At 43.2% G+C, this 19,239-nt stretch overlaps 2 protein-coding genes across 3 annotated transcripts in view; one reads left to right on the forward strand and one right to left on the reverse strand.

Annotated features, from left to right (window-relative positions):
* RALGPS2 (Ral GEF with PH domain and SH3 binding motif 2) overlaps nt 1–19,239 on the reverse strand; it is a 443,748-nt gene that overhangs the window by 31,803 nt on the left and 392,706 nt on the right. The gene's annotated exons all lie outside the window — the stretch shown is intronic.
* On the forward strand, nt 641–16,417 carry ANGPTL1 (angiopoietin like 1). The gene is made up of 4 exons (XM_049776504.1): nt 641–1,478; nt 10,519–10,712; nt 14,572–14,842; nt 16,185–16,417. Exons 1-4 carry the CDS (start codon nt 656–658, stop codon nt 16,370–16,372), a joined length of 1,476 nt encoding a protein of 491 aa, XP_049632461.1. The 5' UTR covers nt 641–655; the 3' UTR covers nt 16,373–16,417.

Genomic DNA, 19,239 nt, shown 5'->3' on the forward strand with positions numbered 1-19,239 from the left:
TTCAGCAGAACTTTGAGAAGTCAAGCATAGAGCTGATGAGGACGTAGGAAACACAAGTAACTCAGACATTCTGTCATACTTGCCATGCAAGCCTGCTCCAATCCCAGGAATCGAGATACCCAAACTAGGAACACAGCAACATGCTAAAATTGGTCATTTAGACTTGGTCGAACAATGTTTCTTCATTGCGACTGATAGGAAGATGGCTTGGGAGACTGGAGCAATAACACAGCAGGGAGGGCATTTGCCTTGCACATGGCCGACCCAGGTTCAATCCCCGGCATACCATTTGGTCCCCTGAGTACCACCAGGAGTATTTCTGAGCACAGAGCCAGGAATAACCCCTGAGCACCGCTGGGTGGCCCTCCCCCCCCAAAAAAGAAAGAAGGCTCAGAGGATCTGTCCAATCAAAACCATAGTTTAAACAAAACATAGTTCAACACAAAAGATGGAGACTGGGAAATCAGTGTCAGACAGGGGAGGTGGGGAATGCATGCAGATGTGAAGGTGCAGCAATAAAGGGACCTTCTGAAGTGTTGACTGTGACTGATGCCTACTGTCAGCTTTTCTCTTACATGCTCTTGGAGAGGACTGAATATTAAAACTGAGATTAATTCTTTCTGCTTCTGTTTTCAAGACACCACCTCCTTCCAAGATGAAGGCTGGTCTCTGGGCCCTGGGCACACTCGTCCTCTTCCTCCTGGGCACCAAGCAAGGCAGAGGCAGCCAGCTCAAGGTCAAGAAGGTGACCCAGCGGCGATACCCTCGAGCCGCCGATGGCAAAGAGGAAGTGAAGAAATGTTCCTACACATTCCTGGTGCCTGAACAGAGACTCACTGGGCCCATCTGTGTCAATACCAAAGGGCCAGACGCAAGTGCCACAAGAGACATGATCACCCGCATGGACCTGGAGAACCTGAAAGACATTCTGTCGCGGCAGAAGCGAGAGATGGATGTCCTGCAGCTGGTGGTGGACGTGGATGGCAACATCGTCAACGAGGTAAAACTGCTGCGCAAGGAGAGCCGCAATATGAACGCACGTGTGACACAGCTCTACATGCAGCTGCTCCACGAGATCATCCGCAAGCGCGACAACTCGCTGGAGCTGTCGCAGTTGGAGAACAAGGTCCTCAATGTCACCACAGAGATGCTCAAGGTGGCTGCCAGGTACCGGGAGCTGGAGGCCAAGTATGCGGCCCTCACTGACTTGGTCAACAACCAATCGCTGACAATCAGCTTACTGGAGGAGCAGTGCCTGCGCGTTTTCTCCCGGCAGGACCCCCGCGCCACACCGCCGCTTGTCCAGCCTGTACCCCAGCACAGCCCCAACGGCCACCAGTACACCCCGGGCCTGCTGGGAGGCAATGAGATCCAGAGGGACCCCGGGTACCCCCGGGATCTGATGCCACCACCTGCCGTGTCCCCTGCACCTACCCCAAGCCCTTTCAAGGGCCCAGCAGTAACGTTCATCGATGAAGGTGAGTTCTTGCTTGATACTAGCTGTGGGTCCAGGGAATTGGAGACCACAAAGCAATGCCTCGGGCAAGGGGGCAGCCCCCCAGCCTGGTGCTGGCAACTCTTAAGGAGATTTTGACATTTCTTGGCTCTGGTCACTAGCCAAGAGTTGATCTTTTCTCCAAAGCGGTGCTTCACCTCAATCCTTACAAAGCTGTTTCCACTGAGACAGGAACAGTCACCTCTCTACCTCCAGTAGGTCATGGTTTAGAACTGTCCATGGTTTTAGCCTCCAGCTGATGAACAGCCTTTTCCAAGGCTTCAGGCACTCTCCCCTCCTCAAAGGGAACAGATGTATCTCTGACTCCTCTTGTCTGGCCGCAGCCTGCCTCCTGTCTTCACATCAATGGGAACTCCGCTTGCTCTGAGGCCAGGTCCATGACTATTATCCTTTCTGAGCTGAAAAGTCCAGGGCTTCTTGCTCTCAATCCAAAGAGGATGCTAATCTGCCCACTTTCCAAGTTTAGATGGACTCAAGGCTGTCATCTGTACCCATATTAGTATAAAATATTTCACTGCCATTAAAAAAAAAGTTACTTGTTCCTACTATCCCTACTTCTCTTTAATTTCCCTCTTTCCTGCTTTATTCTACCTCAGTGCCTGGTCTTCAACACAATGATTAATAATTCATCATTGCTGCAGCTTTGTTAAGTTCATACTACTCCATTGACATAAATATCAGTAAATTCCTTAAGGCCATTCTCCTGTTATCTCTTACTAGTTGGCTTCTTTAAGGGAAAAAAAAAACCCAAATGTCTAAAAGTACTTATTCACTTAAGAGAGGACCCAGACTAAGAAATAACTGCAGGAGCCAGGAAAAAGGACAATAGCACAGCCTAGCAAGTGGCTGTGGGTGGTGCTTCTCAATGGGGCTCTGCACCCTCCTGAACATACCCTAGCCCCACCGAACATGGTCAACTTTCCTGCTTTTGCAGGCCTGTCGCTCTCATCTTGTCTCTTGCTGGAAAAGCTTTCTGCTAGGGTCTGACTGGATACACACATGCTTCTCTGTTGCTGCCAGTATCAGCTGACTTAGGAGGCTAATTTTGTGTGATTGCAGTCAGAGCTGGACCTCGGGATCTGCATCCTCCATCAGCGAATCCCTTCAGTTCAGCTTATTCCACCTAAAGGGGTTTAAGACCCACTTTGAGAGCTCTCTCTCCCAGAATTGCACCAAGACATCTGGACAGTGTTTCGCCCAATGCCTGCCAAGACTGAACATGCTTCCATATACCCCTGTGCTGTGAAAATTTCCTTCTTATTCTTCGTACAGCCCCTGGTACCATTAGGGAGGCCTGGATAATTCCCACCTCCTCAGGCCTGTGCTCAGAACTACCAGCTGGGCTGGCAGAGAGTCACTAGTGTTAAAGCCTCTTGAGCACTGCCTGGGAGTCAAAAGTTCGAACAAGGGGCCCGGAGAGATAGCACAGCGGCGTTTGCCTTGCAAGCAGCTGATCCAGGACCAAAGGTGGTTGGTTCAAATCCCGGTGTCCCATATGGTCCCCCGTGTCTGCCAGGAGCTATTTCTGAGCAGACAGCCAGGAGTAACCCCTGAGCACTGCCGGGTGTGGCCCAAAAACAAAACAAAACAAAACAAAAAAAGTTCGAACAAAAAGCCCACTGAGTAGACATTTCGTTGGATGCATTTTGTCTAAGTATTCAATGTAGATAAATGTACCCAGGAAGGCAGTTTACAAATATAGTTTATAACAGACCCAACCAAGGTATGGGGGCTTTCTCGAACTGATGTGGTAATAGGGAAGACACGCACAAAGGAAGTGCTTCCTTCTGAGCCGGATGAAATGACACCAACATCTGGTAAAGACAAACACTCACACACTGGCCACACGGCCCTTTTCTCTACTAGAAAACTGTCCTATGTTTGGAATGTGACTATTGGTAAAGTACTGTCTGTGAGACTTGGAACCATGCCTGCTATTTACGAAAGTAAATACTACTTATTTCCAAAAGGGTATTATTATTTTTCTTTTCTTCCTTCTTCCTCCTCTTCCTCCTTTTTTTTTTTTTTTTTTTGGCCATACCCGCTGATGCTCAGGGGTTACTCCTGGTTATGCACTCAGAAATTGCTGCTGGCTTGGGGGATCATATGGGACACCAGGGGATCAAACCACAGTCCGTCTAGGCTAGTGTGTGCAAGGCAGATGCCTTACGGCCTGCCCCATCGCTCTGGCCCGACAAAAGGGTATTATTGTTGCTGTTATTGTTATTTCGTTTGGGGGTCACATCCAGCAGTGTTTAGTGTTAACTCCTGGTTCTGTGCTCATAAACCCAAATCAGCCATATACAGGGAAAAGTGTCTTACTCACTTGACATTCTCTCCAGCCTCCAACAAATAAGGGACTTAAAGTGCAAGAGAAATTCTTACTGGTGGCAGCACTGAGAACTCGCTTTGGGTGTGCTAGGAGCAGAAGCAATGTGTCAGGAACTAGCGTTCTACCTGGAAGGCTTTTTCCAGGGTGCAGAGTTTCTGCACACAGTGAGCTAATGTAAAAATGCTAAGTGTGGTCTAACTTGTCTGAGGTACCATAGAGCAGGCACCTCCCACGTGCACCCTAACCTGTCCTTCATCACGAATGGAGACACAGAAGGTGCATTTCAAAAAGCCATCATTAGAAACCCAAAGTATGGTATTTTTAGTAGGTTCACAGGATTATTTTCAATTATAATATTTCTGAATAGTTTTTAAAAATACAACAGGCTTCACTTACATTTAATTCAAATGAAAACAAAGAAACTAAATTAGATTAAGCAAAAGGGCTATTAAATATGATTCTATTAACTACTTATAAAATTTATACATCATTAAAAATAATATGAGTTATTTTTAATAATAACTGGTTAACTGCAGGTTAACTGAAGGTTAAATAGAGGCTCTAGTTTTCCTTTAGAAATTCCTCTTATACTTCACTTCCAGCTCCCCCAATGCCACCGAATGATTCTCCAAATATTTCACACCACATTAAAGGTTTGCTTCTTAAGAGTTTACTAGTGATTCTGCTGGTTTTCGAGCCCTCTGTGTTGGTTCCCTTCTTTGTTTTTCTCTTACCCAGAATGGGGACCCAGTCAGAAAACAAACGAGAAATTCAGCAACAATAATGGGCAGACTTGCTTTGTTAACTGGAGGCTCTTAGCCCCTTAAAAATCTGTATCTGCCCAAGTGAGAAAGTAGCGCCAAGTCAATGTCCTGGGCTGAAGTGATAGTACAGCAGGTAGAGGGCTGGTCTTGCACACAACTGACCCAGGCTGAATCCTGGGCACTCTGAGCATTGCCAGGAATGATCCTGAACACAAAGTCAGAAAGGAGTAAGCTTTGCCTGAGCATGCTGGGTGTGTCCCCCCCCCCCAAACCAAAATCAATCAATCAATCAATTAGTAAAGTTGTATTAAAAATAAATGCATAGGGGGCTGGAGCGATAGCACAATGGGAAGAGCATTTGCCTTGCATGCAGTCAACCTGGCTTCCATCCCCAGAATCCCACCCATATGGTTCCCTGAGACTGCCTGGAATAACTCCTGAAAGTTGCTGGGAATAGCTCCAGAACAAAAAACATGTAAACAAAACAAAAAGTACAGAATTCCAGTCTTCTATCTTGAGAAGAACCTACTTGAAAGTAATAGAAGATGAAGATGATCTCAAGCTCATTAAAAGCTTATTTTAAGAGACAGGTATTTCCAATCTATACCTCTCTCATCATCATAACCCCTGAATTTTTTGTCACTTCATTTTTGTTGGAGAATACACAGAGAAAGTTGGGCACTGCTAACGTTCATTTACAAATTTTCACTAAGGGGCCCAGAGTGATTGCACAGCAGGGAGGGCACTTGCCTTGCTAGCACAGCACACAAGGGTTCCATCTCCAGCATCCCACATAATCCCAAGCACCACAGGAGTATTCCTGAAAGCAGAGCCAGAAGTAACAACCTCTGAGCTTTTGCTGGGTGTGGCCTCAAAACAAAACAAAAAGAATTTCCACATTTTTTAAATGGTGCAGAGAAAGTAGCCAAACATCTGATAAGAACAATTTATAATCTAATTCTAGAGCAGAAATTATGATATGCAAACAAGAAAACGCTTCTGCCAAGATTAACAGCATACACTGGGCTAGACAAGTTTATGGTTTATTTATTTAGAAATATAAACAAACACTACATTCTGATACTACCTTTATTGAGAAGGAAAAAGTAACTGTAAGTCATGTTAATTTTATCCATATGCTCTGGAAAAGGATTTCAACTAAATGTTCTCAAGTTTCTGTATCAACTAAATCTAACAGACAACCAAAATATAAACAGGAAGCCCACAGCAAAGCATTCGGTTAAAAATCAAAGTTTATTTTTAAAATGTGTATAAGCCAGTTCTATCAAATCAAAGTTGAGTTTAGAAAACCCAGACCTCTCTGATTTGCTTAAATATCCAAAGACCTGCTATGTAGTAGTGAAAGAACAAATGGCATTTTGCAAGTATGCTGTCAACAGTCAAAAGCTACCATTTAAATAACCAAAAGAACTCCAACTTACACTCTTAAAGAAAATGTAAACTGTCAAACCTATTCTCAAGGAGTGCAGAGCAAACTTCCAAAGATGACATTTGCGGGGCCGGAGGTAAGGCGTTTGCCTTTCATGCAGAAGGTCATCGGTTAGAATCCCGGCATCCCATATGGTCCCCCGTGCCTGCCAGGAGCAATTTCTGAGCATGAAGCCAGGAGTAACCCCTGAGCACTGCCGGGTGTGACCCAAAAACCACACACAAAGATGACATTTGCAGAATAAGTAATTTTCTGAGGCATGAGAAGTGTTTAGTAACCAGATCATTTCATGTGTACACATGACCCTAATGACTACATTCAGAGAAACAGGTTTTACCTTTTGTTTTTGACACATGTCTGGCAGTGCCAAAAGCTTATTCCTGGCTCTATACTCAAAGATTATATCTGGGGCCAGAGGACCAAATGCAATCTGGGGATCAACCTTGGGTTAGCTACATGTATGTTAGGCAGGTGCCCACCCTGCTGTGTGATCTATCTCTTTGGACCAAGAAAACTATACTTTAATATAAGATTAATGCTTCTTAGGTAGTCAGGACTCTTCTGAAGGCAACAACTTGGGTGGAGGGGGTAATCTATTCAGCTTTGGGAAAATTGCCAGACTGATAAGAGCTTTGAATTTGAAGCAATTAGTATCAAGCCTACAATTGACTGAATCTTCACCACCCTGGGTCATTCACATATGGTATGAGACCCACCACCATGCCACCAACCCTGGGGTCTCCAAAGTACTATGTACATCTCCAAAAACTTGTGTTCTTGAGAGCTATTACTTTTTTTTAACATTTCCCTTGCTTTCCATGAAACACAGAGGCTGTTTTTTGTATCCTTTGATCCTAAAATAGCTTCTGGTAGAGAGGTAGAAACTTTGTGGGTAGGGGACAGGCACTTCTGGCCGTGTTTAGCGCTTACACCAGGCTCTAAGCTTAGGGATGTCATTTGGAGTGGTTCAGGGAGCCATACATGTTATCAGGAATTGAACCTTAGTCAGGATTAAATATGAGTGCAAGGCTCACACCAAACTCACTGTGCTATCTCTCTTGGCCCCAGAAAGTGATATTTCGTGAAAATATTATGCTGATACAAGGAAATTCTGAAAACTACGACAGCCTGTAAGATGCGTTTAGTTCAAAGCATACTAGAGTATTTGAGTGGGCTTTAACTGTGGCCACACAACCAAAGACATAACCTTTTTGGCCATGGGAAGAGTCTGTTGGTCAAAACAAAATCAAGTACATTATGCAGAGTAAGTTAAAACTTGGAAAAGTTTTAAGTTAAAGACTTGGAAATCTTTTATCACCCCACACATGCCCTGACAGGAAATTAAAGGGTGGTGGTGGTAAGTCCATTTATTCTCAAAGAAGACTATGACTCCTTCTCTGACCTTTCCTTGTTTGGGAGTCACACTTGGCTGTGCTCAGGGCTTACTTCTGGCTCTGCTCTCAGGGATCATGCCTGGCAGTGCTCACTCAGGGGGACAAGACACATTACTGGGGCCAAACCCAAAGAGACCACCCCCCATGAAAGGAAGTAAATGCCTTTAACTCTTGTCCTATTTTATCTTCTATGTGGCTGATAGACGTAAGTAAAAGAGATCATGTAGGTTTGGATGAACCCCCTCCCCCAATTCTGTCACAAATAAATGCTGTTGAATCCAAAGTTGGTAACAGCCACTACCAGCTGGGACTGATGGTCCCAGATGCTGCTAAATGCACCCGGTCATTTTTTTTTATGGAATGTTACTTCTCCCCAGTGCAAATGATGTCTCTACAGCTGTGATTTAATGCACGTGTTAAATAAGCATATGGTAAGCAACTCAAATTTGTTCAGAGCAGCAACAAGAAATAGAACAATAAACAAAATGCTGCTGGGAGGTGGGGGGGCTCAGGAAATGCAGGGATTGCTCTGGTGAGCCCTGGCCATCTGGGCAACAATTCTCTACTCGAGCCCTATGGTATTGGGGACCACTGGGGACACGCAGCAGTGGTGGGGCCTTCAGGGCTGCACCTGGTAATTTTCATAGTCCTCAAAGACACCAAAGGGTGTCTTCCATTGCCCCATTTCCTATGCTTTTCCTCAGCTTCAAGGGGGGAAAAATTGAAGTAACTGTTATAGCTTACAGGGAAATGCATTCACAAGAAATGCAAGATAGGACATCTTGAAGGAGAATAAAAAAGAATAAAATGGAAACTCAAAGGCTAAAATCGTGGATAATTTTGTTACTTTGGTAACAAAGAAATAGTGCCCGAGAGAGACAGATAGCTCTTCCTCAGTCCAGGGGGTGCTCTGGAAGTGCTTCAAGGTTCACTTTTAGGAGGTCTGCCAGGGACAGGCAGAGCTGGGGTTGGAATCTGCTGTATGCAAAGCCTGAGCCCTCAACCTATAAGCCACCTCCCTGACCACTTTTTTTGGATTCTGACTAGCAGCAATCTTATAGTTACTGTGTTCTAAATTTCAAAAATATGAAACTGGGGCTTGTCTTGCACATGGCTCAATCATCAGCACCCCGTTAGGTTTCCTGAACACTGTCAGGAATAAACTCTAGTACAGAGTCAGGAGTAAGCCCTGAAAACTACTATGTGTGGCCTGAAAACAAACAAATCTGAAAACAAAGAGAATAATGAAACATAAAAATGTGGACTGGAGAAACTGGCAATCACTTGGCTTTTGTATGTGTTTTTCAATTTCCCTGTATTTAAAATGAGATGGTGATTTAATGCACCCATTCACTTAAACAGAGAACTATTAGTAAAATCTACTAAGAGTTAAAATACCAATGACATGAAGCTAGGAAAAAAAAAAATCAATCTAGTCCTTGAGGAGCAATCTTGAAAGAAGAGCTCATAGTCTCTCCAAACCCTCTAGTGATGTAACCGTCTAGGTATTTATTTGATGCGATTAAGTCCAAAGGGACCTAACAGGGATCCTACATACACTTGGCATGGGAGAGATAACACATTCTTTGCCATTTCAACAATCCCAGCACTGTTAGGGCACAAGCTTGTATTGTACATACCTTACTTGACTAAACACTTTTCACATCATTTCTAAACATTCCACAAGTCAGAATAGAAAAGTTTCTGATGTAAGGGCTAGTGAGATAGTACATACAGCAGATAAGGGGCTTGCCTTGCACACAGCTGACCAAGTTCAATCCCCATATACTTCCCACAACACTGCCAGGAGTGATCCCTGAGTGCAGAGACAGGAGTCAGCCCTGAGCACCACTGGCTGTGCCTCAAATCCCCTCAACAAATTCCAACAGAATTTGTGAAAAGAACTCATAAATTACAGAAGAAAGAGCATGAGGTTATTGCACCTATCAGTTCAGATATGAGATCAGAATGTTTTCAAGATCTTGGGTTGATTATACACTCCAACCCCAAAGACTGTTAACTGTTTCATTTACAGAACATCTGTAAGCTATCACAGGACTATTGTATAAGCTGAAAAGCAAAATTATTATCACTAGTCATATGCAGGAAAACAACTCTTCAGAAAGGCATTTTGCCAACATTCCGAAACATGTGGGGGAAAAGTGAAGTCTTAAGCTTACAGCGTTTGTACCCTATTACCTGGTGGATAAACTCCTTAGATGTTTCTGTGACAGGAAAGGTTCAGTCTCAAAGAAAGGTGGCACACCAAAGCAGAGTCGGTTAGAATTTTAAGAAAGACAATGCCCACCATTAAAGAGTGACAGAACAGTGTCAGTCAGGGCAAGAGATGACTTTCCAGGAAAACATTCACTCAATGAAAAGCAGGACCCAATTTTCTATGCGTGTAAGAACTCTGATGATATACAAATATGTCTATATGGGCAAAGACAAGCAAGAACAGGAGAATACAAAATATTCATGATTTAGATCATTCATTGTTTAGATGACTAGGACAATCCTTTTCTTTTGTTTCTTTAATAGAGGCAGGTCCCAATGGCCATGTTTAGGACTTACTCCTGACTCTGTGCTCAGGAGGTTGTTCCTGTGGTGCTTAGGGAACCATATGGAATGCCAGGGATCAAGCTTGAGTCAATTGCAAGCAAGGCAAATGCCCTAACTTGTGTTACTGCTCTGGCCCCTGTGCCTTAATTCTTGTACTCTCTCTCCGGTTTCTTTAACTTTTCTAGTATTGTAAGTGGTTTAAAAAAAGGCGCACAGGTAATATTTCCTGGATAAAAATGTGTGGGTTCTTTTTGTTTCTTTGTTTTTGGGCCACACTCAGCAATGCTCAGGGGTCATTCCTGGCTCTGTGCTCAGAAATCTATCCTGGCAGGCTCGGGGGACCACATGGGATAACAGAAATCAAACCCAGGTCCGTCCTGGGTCGGCCGTATGCAAGGCAAACGTCTTACCGCCGTGCTATCTCTCTAGCCCTCATAAAAAATGTTTTAATGTGGCCCTTTTCCTATAAGGTTTCTCAGTAATCATTATTTTAATGACAGGACCATTTAAAGACTGTCAACATGCAAAGGATGCAGGGCATTCAATCAGTGGAATTTACATGATTAAGCCTGAAAACAGCAATGGGCCAACCCAGCTGTGGTGTGAGAACAGTCTGGATCCTGGGGGATGGACTGTCATTCAGAAAAGGCTGGATGGCTCCGTCAACTTCTTCAGAAACTGGGAGAGTTACAAGGTAAGTACACGCTTCAGACGTGGAGGAGCTCGAAGCAGCAGCGCTCGCAATAGCAGCTCTGCAGGCAATATATAACACACACAGTTGAAAGCCACTACCTGCCTGCTTCTCATTATCTCCTACTGAGAAAAAGACGATTCTTACCCCCAGTCATAACATCAAAATTAAATTTAAAAGGGAAATCAAAGATCTACTTTCAAACACTACTTTCTGTGTGAATGACTTCTATGTGTGTCTATATTATTTTTACTCTATATCCAGCTCCCAAAGAAGACAATGTTTTGGAGAGATTTTATCACAGTTGCACCCCATCACCAAGTACATTTAAGTAATAACATAGGAAGCAAAGGACTTCTTTCCAAAAACTGCTCTTAAGGGGAGGGGTGAAGACTGGCAGTGCTCCTGGGTTACTCTGGCTCTGCACTTAAGAATCATTCCTGGGTGGTAGCACAGTGGTAGGGCGTTTACCTTGCACGTGGCTGACCCAGGACGAATGTGGGTTCGATCCCCCGGCAACCCATATGGTCCCCTGAGCCGGGAGCAATTTCTGAGTGTAGAGCCAGGAGTAACCCGAGCACCATAGGGTGTGGCGCCAAAAAAAAAACCCAAAACCAACCAAACAAAAAAGAATCATTCCTGGAAGGCTCAGGGGATGATATGGTCCATACAAGGCAAAGAAGACCTTCTTTTCTATACTATTATTCTGGTCCCAAAATTAATTCTTTTATAGAACTAATTATCTCCAATAATTATACACCCCTCCTTTTTCTCATTCTGTTTTGCAGTGCCAAGCATTAAACCGAGGGTCTAACACATGAATGGTGTGTCCTACCATTGAGCTACACCTGGGGCCCCAAGTCAGCATGCTTTATTTTTTGTCTGGGTATGCTGCAGTACTCGGCGATCACTCCTGGCGGGCTCAAGGGCCTATATGGGATGTTGGGGGATTGAACCCACATCGGTCCTGGGTCAGCCGTGTGTAAGGCAGATGCCCTACCACTGAGTAATTCTTAAGTGCAGAGCCAGGAGTAACCCAGGCCACATGCAAGGCAAGCACCCTATCTGCTGTGCTATTGCTCCGGTCCTAAGCAAGAATGTTTTTTTTTTTGTTTTTTGTTTTTTGTTTTGGTTTTTGGGCCACACCCGGTAACGCTCTGGGGTTACTCCTTGCTATGCGCTTAGAAGTTGCTCCTGGCTTGGGGGACCATATGGGACGCCGGGGGATCGAACCGAGGTCCGTCCAAGGCTAGCGCAGGCAAGGCAGGCACCTTACCTCTAGTGCCACCGCCCGGCCCCAGCAAGAATGCTTTAAGCTGATATTATACATCATACATACTATTGGGAAGTAAGCTGTGTCCCCTCCAGATTTTTTTTTTTTTTTGGTTTTTGGGTCACACCCGGCTGTGGTCAGGGGTTATTCCTGGCTCCAGGCTCAAAAATTGCTCCTGGCAGGCACGGGGGACCATATAGGACTCCGGGATTCAAACCGATGACCTCCTGCATGAAAGGCAAACGCCTTACCTCCATGCTATCTCTCCGGCCTCACCCCTCCAGATTTTTATATTATACCAGAATTAGACACACTAATTTTGGAAAGGGAATAAGTAGCCTCGATTTAAAATGTCCCATCATAGGGGCCAGAGAGACAATATGGAGGTAGGGCATTTGCCTTGCATGAAGAAGGACGGTGGTTCAAGTCCCGGCATCCCATATGGTCCACCAAGCCTGCCAGGAGCAATTTCTGAGTGTAAAGCCAGGAGTAACCCCTGGGCTGGAGATATAATAATTAGATTAAATCCCTTGCCTGATAAATGGTTGAACCTAGGAACCACCAGGAGTGATACCTGGACAGACAACCAAGAGTAGCCCCTGAGCACTGCCAAGGTGTGGTCCCCAAATCTTCCTATATAAAAATTCCAAATTTCAAATTATTTTTGAGTGGTGTATTCTTTAAAGTTAAAGATAGTAGTTAGGGGAATTAACATTTTCTAGATGGTTCTCTATAGTAAATGAAAAAGTTTCCATAAGATTATTCTTGGAATTGTTGTATATAAAAATATTTCCTTAGGATTGTTCTGTGACTATTGCCCCACATAGACCTTCTAGGTGGGGGCGCTCTGGAATTGGCAATAAATAACTTGATGGATAGGGAAGAGGGGTCCTTTTGCGAGAGCTGGTTACAGGCTGCAAGAGGACTCTCTCTTTGCCCAATCTTTTACACCCTTACCTTCTTGTCTGTGTGGATTTTTATTTGATGCGGATAAATATTACCAAGATCTCCCCCCGAAAGGGGACAAAGGGATGGGAAGTAATTTCTCATTCTGGGGATTATTCGTAGATTCACAAACACCTAACAAAGGATTAACAGCACAGATTCCTTAAAGTTCTCCAGTCAACATTCTGAAGTAATTCACTCTTAGAAGGCATGTTTCTGGTAGCTGAGGAGATGGAAGTATTTTTACTCCTTTTTTTGTCTTTTGGGTCACACCTGGCGGCACTCAGGGTTTACTCCAGGCTCTGTGCTCAGAAGTAGTTCCTGGCAGGCTCGGGGGACCATATGGGATGCAGGTATTCAAACCAGGGTCCGTCCTGTGTTGTCCGTGTGCAAGGCAAATGTCTTACTGCTGTGCTATCACTCTGGCCCCTATTTCTACTTCTTTTTTTTTTTGTGATTTTTGGGTCACACCGGCAGTGCTCAGGGGTTATTCCTGGCTCCATGCTCAGAAATTGCTCCTGGCAGGCACGGGGGACCATATGGGGTGCCGGGATTTGAACTGATGACCTTCTGCATGAAAGGCAAACGCCTTACCTCCATGCTATCTCTCCGGCCCCCTATTTCTACTTCTTAAGTGTCAATGTCTACACAAATAATGAGGAAGGAGTTATCCTGCACTGCACCCTTGGAAAATTCAGTATCAGGATCAGGTTGACTGGGGCCCTGCAGGATTGGCTCAGTGTTCCAGCTTGAGGTATCACACATGTGACACAGTGGACCTTGCCCCAGTGCTGTTAGGGACTCCTGGTGCCATAACAGCATGTAGATCTCAGAGCACCACAGTTCTGAACCACACAGAATATGTGTGGGCGCTCCACCTCAGGTTATCACCACAGTGAGTGGGAAGGAAGGGGAGGGGAAGCAGAGAGAGAACAGAAGATGAGACCACAGAACCTTCCATTGGGCCACTCATATATGCAGCACTCAGTACTGACTGAAAGAGGGGAGAGTTTTCCAAATGCTGAATTGGGTCTTTCCACAGTGGGAACTCGCAGGCTATTTGACATCTACTGCTTATTAATTTTGCTTGGAACAGCCTGGTTCTGAAAGATATAATAGCATCTTTATCAGATTATCATCACCACCTTAGATATCCTTTTAGTTGATGGAAAAGGACACCATAAACTCTTAGAAAAAACTATCTTGGTTGTCTATGATAGAGCTTAGGAGCTTTTTAACGGAATTGAGTAATCTAGTCAGCTTTGCTCTTTTCTGCCTTTATTTCTACATGTAGGAATTAGAAACTCACTGACAAATTAAGAAAAAGTGAAAAAGTGTGGGGCCAGAGCAACAGTATGGTAGATAGGGTGCTTGCCTGGCTTGTGCCCGCCAGAAATGATGACTGAACACAGAGCCAAGAGTCAGCCCTGAGTCAGTTGGGTATGCTGCCAACAACAAAAATTCTGAAAAAGCACAAAAAAACAAATCAAGTATGAGTATACAGGGCTTACTTGGATGACCTACTCCAATGAACATTCATATCATCACTTAAGGGCCCATGTCTCTAGGTTACAATCAAGTCTGAGAAATGTAAAGGTTGACTCAGTCGAAACTCACTGACAAATGCACGGTCTCTGTTTACAGAAAGGTTTTGGAAATATCGATGGAGAATACTGGCTGGGCCTGGAAAATATTTACAGGCTCAGCAATCAAGACAATTACAAGCTGCTGATTGAACTGGAAGACTGGAGTGATAAAAAAGTCTATGCTGAATACAGAAGCTTTCGCTTGGAATCTGAGAGTGAATTCTATAGACTCCGCCTGGGAACATATCAGGGAAACGCAGGGGACTCCTTGATGTGGCATAATGGCAAACAGTTCACCACACTGGACCGAGACAAAGACACATATGCAGGTGAGTAAGCAAGCGTGGGCAGGTTAGTCCTGAGAGAATCACTGCTGTCTGTGCATTAAATAGAACATGGTGATTAGAGTATATGGCTGCCAACAGCACAGGAACACAGACTTTTGTGTCTACACATTCTCCAGGTACAGAGTGACTTCTCTGGAAAGCTATTTAGAGATCCTATTTTCCTCTGAGAGGAGCAACCATCATCCCCTACCACATGCTAACTGAAGCTCAGAGTTCTGGGCTTCTGGGGTTCTCACCTCATACAGAAGCCAGGCAGGCAACATCACCCACTTGCCTGTAAATGAACCTCTCTACTACCTAATTTCAGGTCTCAGTCTCACACATGCCAGGAGCCAAGCCTCCGTAGCCCCTATAGGTTACTTTCTAGGAGACAACATGACCTGTCAGTAGGAAACAGGAAGCGATGAAGGGACTAGGAAATCCCGGGCAGTCAGAGTTGGGATGAGGAACAGATCTGATGCAGAGCACCCATGAATGGTTACTGAGAGGCCGATCTGAGTGACTGGAAGAAAATAAGCCCTGGGGCCCTGGGGTGTGTGGGGCAAAGGCTCCTAGGTATCAGGGCCCAGCATTACCAAGTGGCTTCATTCAGAGGAAAGATTTTTCCTTTTGGAGTCAGCCCATCACATTAAAGAATTAAATTCACATTTTATTTAAGTTTTAAATTTAATTTTCCTTAGTTTTGAATTTTAAATCCAGGTTCTGGCTCTGACAGAACTAGTCTTTGGAAAAGGGATTTATTTTTCTAACTCTTGGTAAAGCAACATCTAGGTAGCTGTGTGAGTTTATTTTAACATGGGCAAAAGAAGGAAAAAAGGGGAGAAATGACCATAAGACTTTTATTTATAGGAACCCCCTGATAGCAGGCAGTGCTGTTTAATCTGAGATTTATTTTGCTACTTTTGAGAATTGAATTTTCAACAAACTTTATTTTCTTTAGTAACTTTCTCCATTTTCTACATTCCACCATGTCACATTTATATATTCCTGCATTTTATTTCCCAGCTATCTTCAAGACTGAGTCAGAACTGAAAGGCTGGAGCTGGAATGATAGCATAGTGGGGAGGGCGTTTGCCCTGCATGTGGCCAACCCGGATTTGTTCCCCAGAATCCCCTACAATTCCCCTGAGCCCTGAGGAGTGATTCCTGAGTGGAGACCCAGAAGTAATCACTGATTGTGCCCCTTACCCCACCCCCCATCCCCACCCAGAAAGGAAGGAAGGCACACAAGAGAACTCAAACTGCTGCCATGGTAGAACAGTTTTTGAGGGTCTAGAGAAAAAAGCCCACGCTTAGGAAAACCATCTCTGCTCTTTCCTCAAAGGAAACTGTGCCCACTTTCACAAAGGCGGTTGGTGGTACAACGCATGTGCACACTCCAATCTCAACGGAGTGTGGTACAGGGGAGGCCACTACAGAAGCAAACACCAGGACGGAGTCTTCTGGGCCGAGTACAGAGGCGGCTCCTACTCCCTGAAAGCTGTGCAGATGATGATCAAGCCCATTGACTGAGAGGACCCATCCCAATGAGAGAGAGGAGTGAGAGGTGAGAGAGTGAGAATGAGAGAGAGACAGAGAGGTGAGAGAGTGAGAGTGAGAGAGAGAGAGGGGAGAGAGAGAGAGAGAGAGAGAGAGAGAGAGAGAGAGAGAGAGAGAGAGAGAGAGAGAGAGAGAGAGAGAGAGAAAGAGAGAGAGAAGAGAAACTGACCTCTGCATCTTTCTGGTGCTAGAAAAGGGAACACTACCATAGATTCTTCTGTGCAGTTAATTTCTACAGATAGTTTAAGAAATTTTTTTCACCGCCAGGAAAGGAGACAGTTGAATATAGCTTCTCCAACACACTGTGGGAGATTATTTGTATTCACAATTTGTCATTTTGAAAATTATAGTAACTAAGACATTGGCAACGCTGTTTTTTGAAATGTAAATATTTCCGTAAAAAAAAAACACAAATCTTAGCTTTATTTTATTTCAAATTGAAGGCATGTTTAAGATCCTTAAAAATGTATTTAAAAACTGTTCTACTTGCAATGGAAAATGTATTATTAATATCTCAGACAAATAATGCATCTTATTTATAAAAAAAATGACAGGAGATTAGAGAAAACTCTAGTTTTGCCATTAGAAAAATACATTTTGCATTGAATAAAAGTTCAATTATGTTTTGTTTTTTTTTTGTTTTGGGCCATACCCAGCAATGTTCAGGAATCATTCCTGGTGGTTTTAAGGCACCATATGGGAAGTGAGGATTGAACCTGAGTTCAAGGTGTGTGCAAAGCAAACACCATCCCCACTATCCTATTGCTCCAGCCCCATAGTTTTCTAATTCCAGTCTTTGCGCGATTTGCTAAATACCAAAATCACCAAGATACATTCAGGTAAGTGTTAGTCAAACAGTGATACATAAAAAAAGGGTGAGTCAATGGTTTTCTGACCTAAAGCCTAAGTTTATTTGTTAATACTTTCCTCCAACCTTGCTCTCTGCAGGACCTTTGCGCTGGTGTCCACAAAGGAGATCAATAAACAAGTCAAAAAACCATTATTTCAGTTTTCGGGCATGAGTTAAACAGCCTTAAGATCTTCATTTGTAAGAGCCACCATGGTACTTATTTTGGCAAAAAATTGAAGAAACAGACCCTTAATAAAAAGAAAAATCAAGAAAAACCATAGTATCAGCCTATGGAAAAACATGTAGGAGATTGGACTAGGTCCTGGCACAGTTTAGAAAACTTGAGTCATTTAGACTGTGCCAATCAATGTTAGGCACCATCTGAGAATTGAATAGGTACCTACAACTCAACTGATCCTCAGATTCAAAACTGAGAGTGTATAAAGATTGTTTCTAGTGCAGTTTCCACTGGGCTTAATGAATCATGATAAAAAGTGCCAATTCTTCAAGTACTATATTTCTTAAGAGCTCTTCTTGCAAAGAATTAAGTTTATAAAAAGTTCCTGAATCATGAAAGGGTTTCAAACTACTTATCAGCAAGCACTGATTTGATGTTATGCACTTCAGTAATCTTAATAGTAAGTTAAGTGTTCTCATTTAACAGTGCCAAAGATCTACACTCCACCCAAACACATTTAAAAATAACCTCAGGGGCTTAAGAGAGAGTAGAGTGGTGCGGTGAGATTAATTTCAGGTATTCCTGAGCTCCGCCAAGAGTGATCCCTGAGCACAGAGCCAGGACTTAGTCTTGAGCACTGCCAAGTGTGGCTCTAAGACTAAACACAAAATTAATAATAGCCTCAGCTTTTACTTTTGTTGTTGCAGTTAAGTTATTCAGTTATAGTTCTATAAATAATCATAGAAACACCAAATGATGCACTGGAATTTTAATGTAAGCAAGTCCCAGAATTTTAAAACAATGTGTTTTCTTTCAACCTTACAAGAAAGTTATAATGAATATTTTTATAGTAAGTTAACTGATCTGTTTGTTTCTTCATTTGAAAATAATGAATAGTACCATTCACCTAACAATAAAATCCACACAGTAAGGATTAATATAGGACTAAATGCCGAATGTTATTAAAATGTTTATACTGTCCTCCCTCAGTTAAGTCTTGCTCAAAATAGTAAAACAAATTAGTGAAAAATCAAGTTAGCATTCCCACCCCAATAAAGCTATCAAAACAGGGGAATTTGCCTTGCCTATGATTGATTATATGAAGATCTAATGAAAAATATGAATCCAAACGGACCTTCAGCCGCTTTTATATTATTAAATTGGAGTGATCTATAAAGTAAATTTTAGAGAATGAACCATTAAAGAATGTTAGAGGAATTTTAAATACGAGGGGTGGGGGGACAAGAGTAAAAAGGATATAAATGAAGTAATGGAAAATGGGGATGTGGTTTTGGATAAAAAAGATTGGGCTAGCTGCCATTTGGTCAGAATTCATTCTTGGGTTCCAAAAAAAAATTGAACATGCTTTATTACTGTTCCAAAGTTGCATTATATAATCAAATGAAGAGCAAGATAAGTAACTTATGGCATATATTTTATCTATAAATCAAAACTAAAGAAAGGAAAATGATTTTTAAAAAATAGCACAAAAAAAAATAACACAAGTCGTGACATTCTTTGATCATTAGGCTTTGCTTTTTTTATTTTTTTAATTTTTTTTGGTCTCAACAACCTGTGGTGCTCAGGGCTGACTCCTGGCTCTGCACTTAGGGATCTATCCTGGCAATGATCAGGGGACTACAAGGGACATGGCCTGGGCAGCCACATACAAGGCAAATATCCTACCCACTGTACTTCTGTAGCCCCAAAGCATTTTAAAAATACATTTAATTAAAAATCTACCCGAAGAGGAAATATTCCATTAATTCACACGAAGCTGCAGCAAGCTTTTAGGCATTGTAGAAATGATCT

Source organism: Suncus etruscus, chromosome 7, assembly GCF_024139225.1.
Source record: "Suncus etruscus isolate mSunEtr1 chromosome 7, mSunEtr1.pri.cur, whole genome shotgun sequence".
In the NCBI taxonomy this organism is placed as follows: Eukaryota; Metazoa; Chordata; class Mammalia; order Eulipotyphla; family Soricidae; genus Suncus; species Suncus etruscus.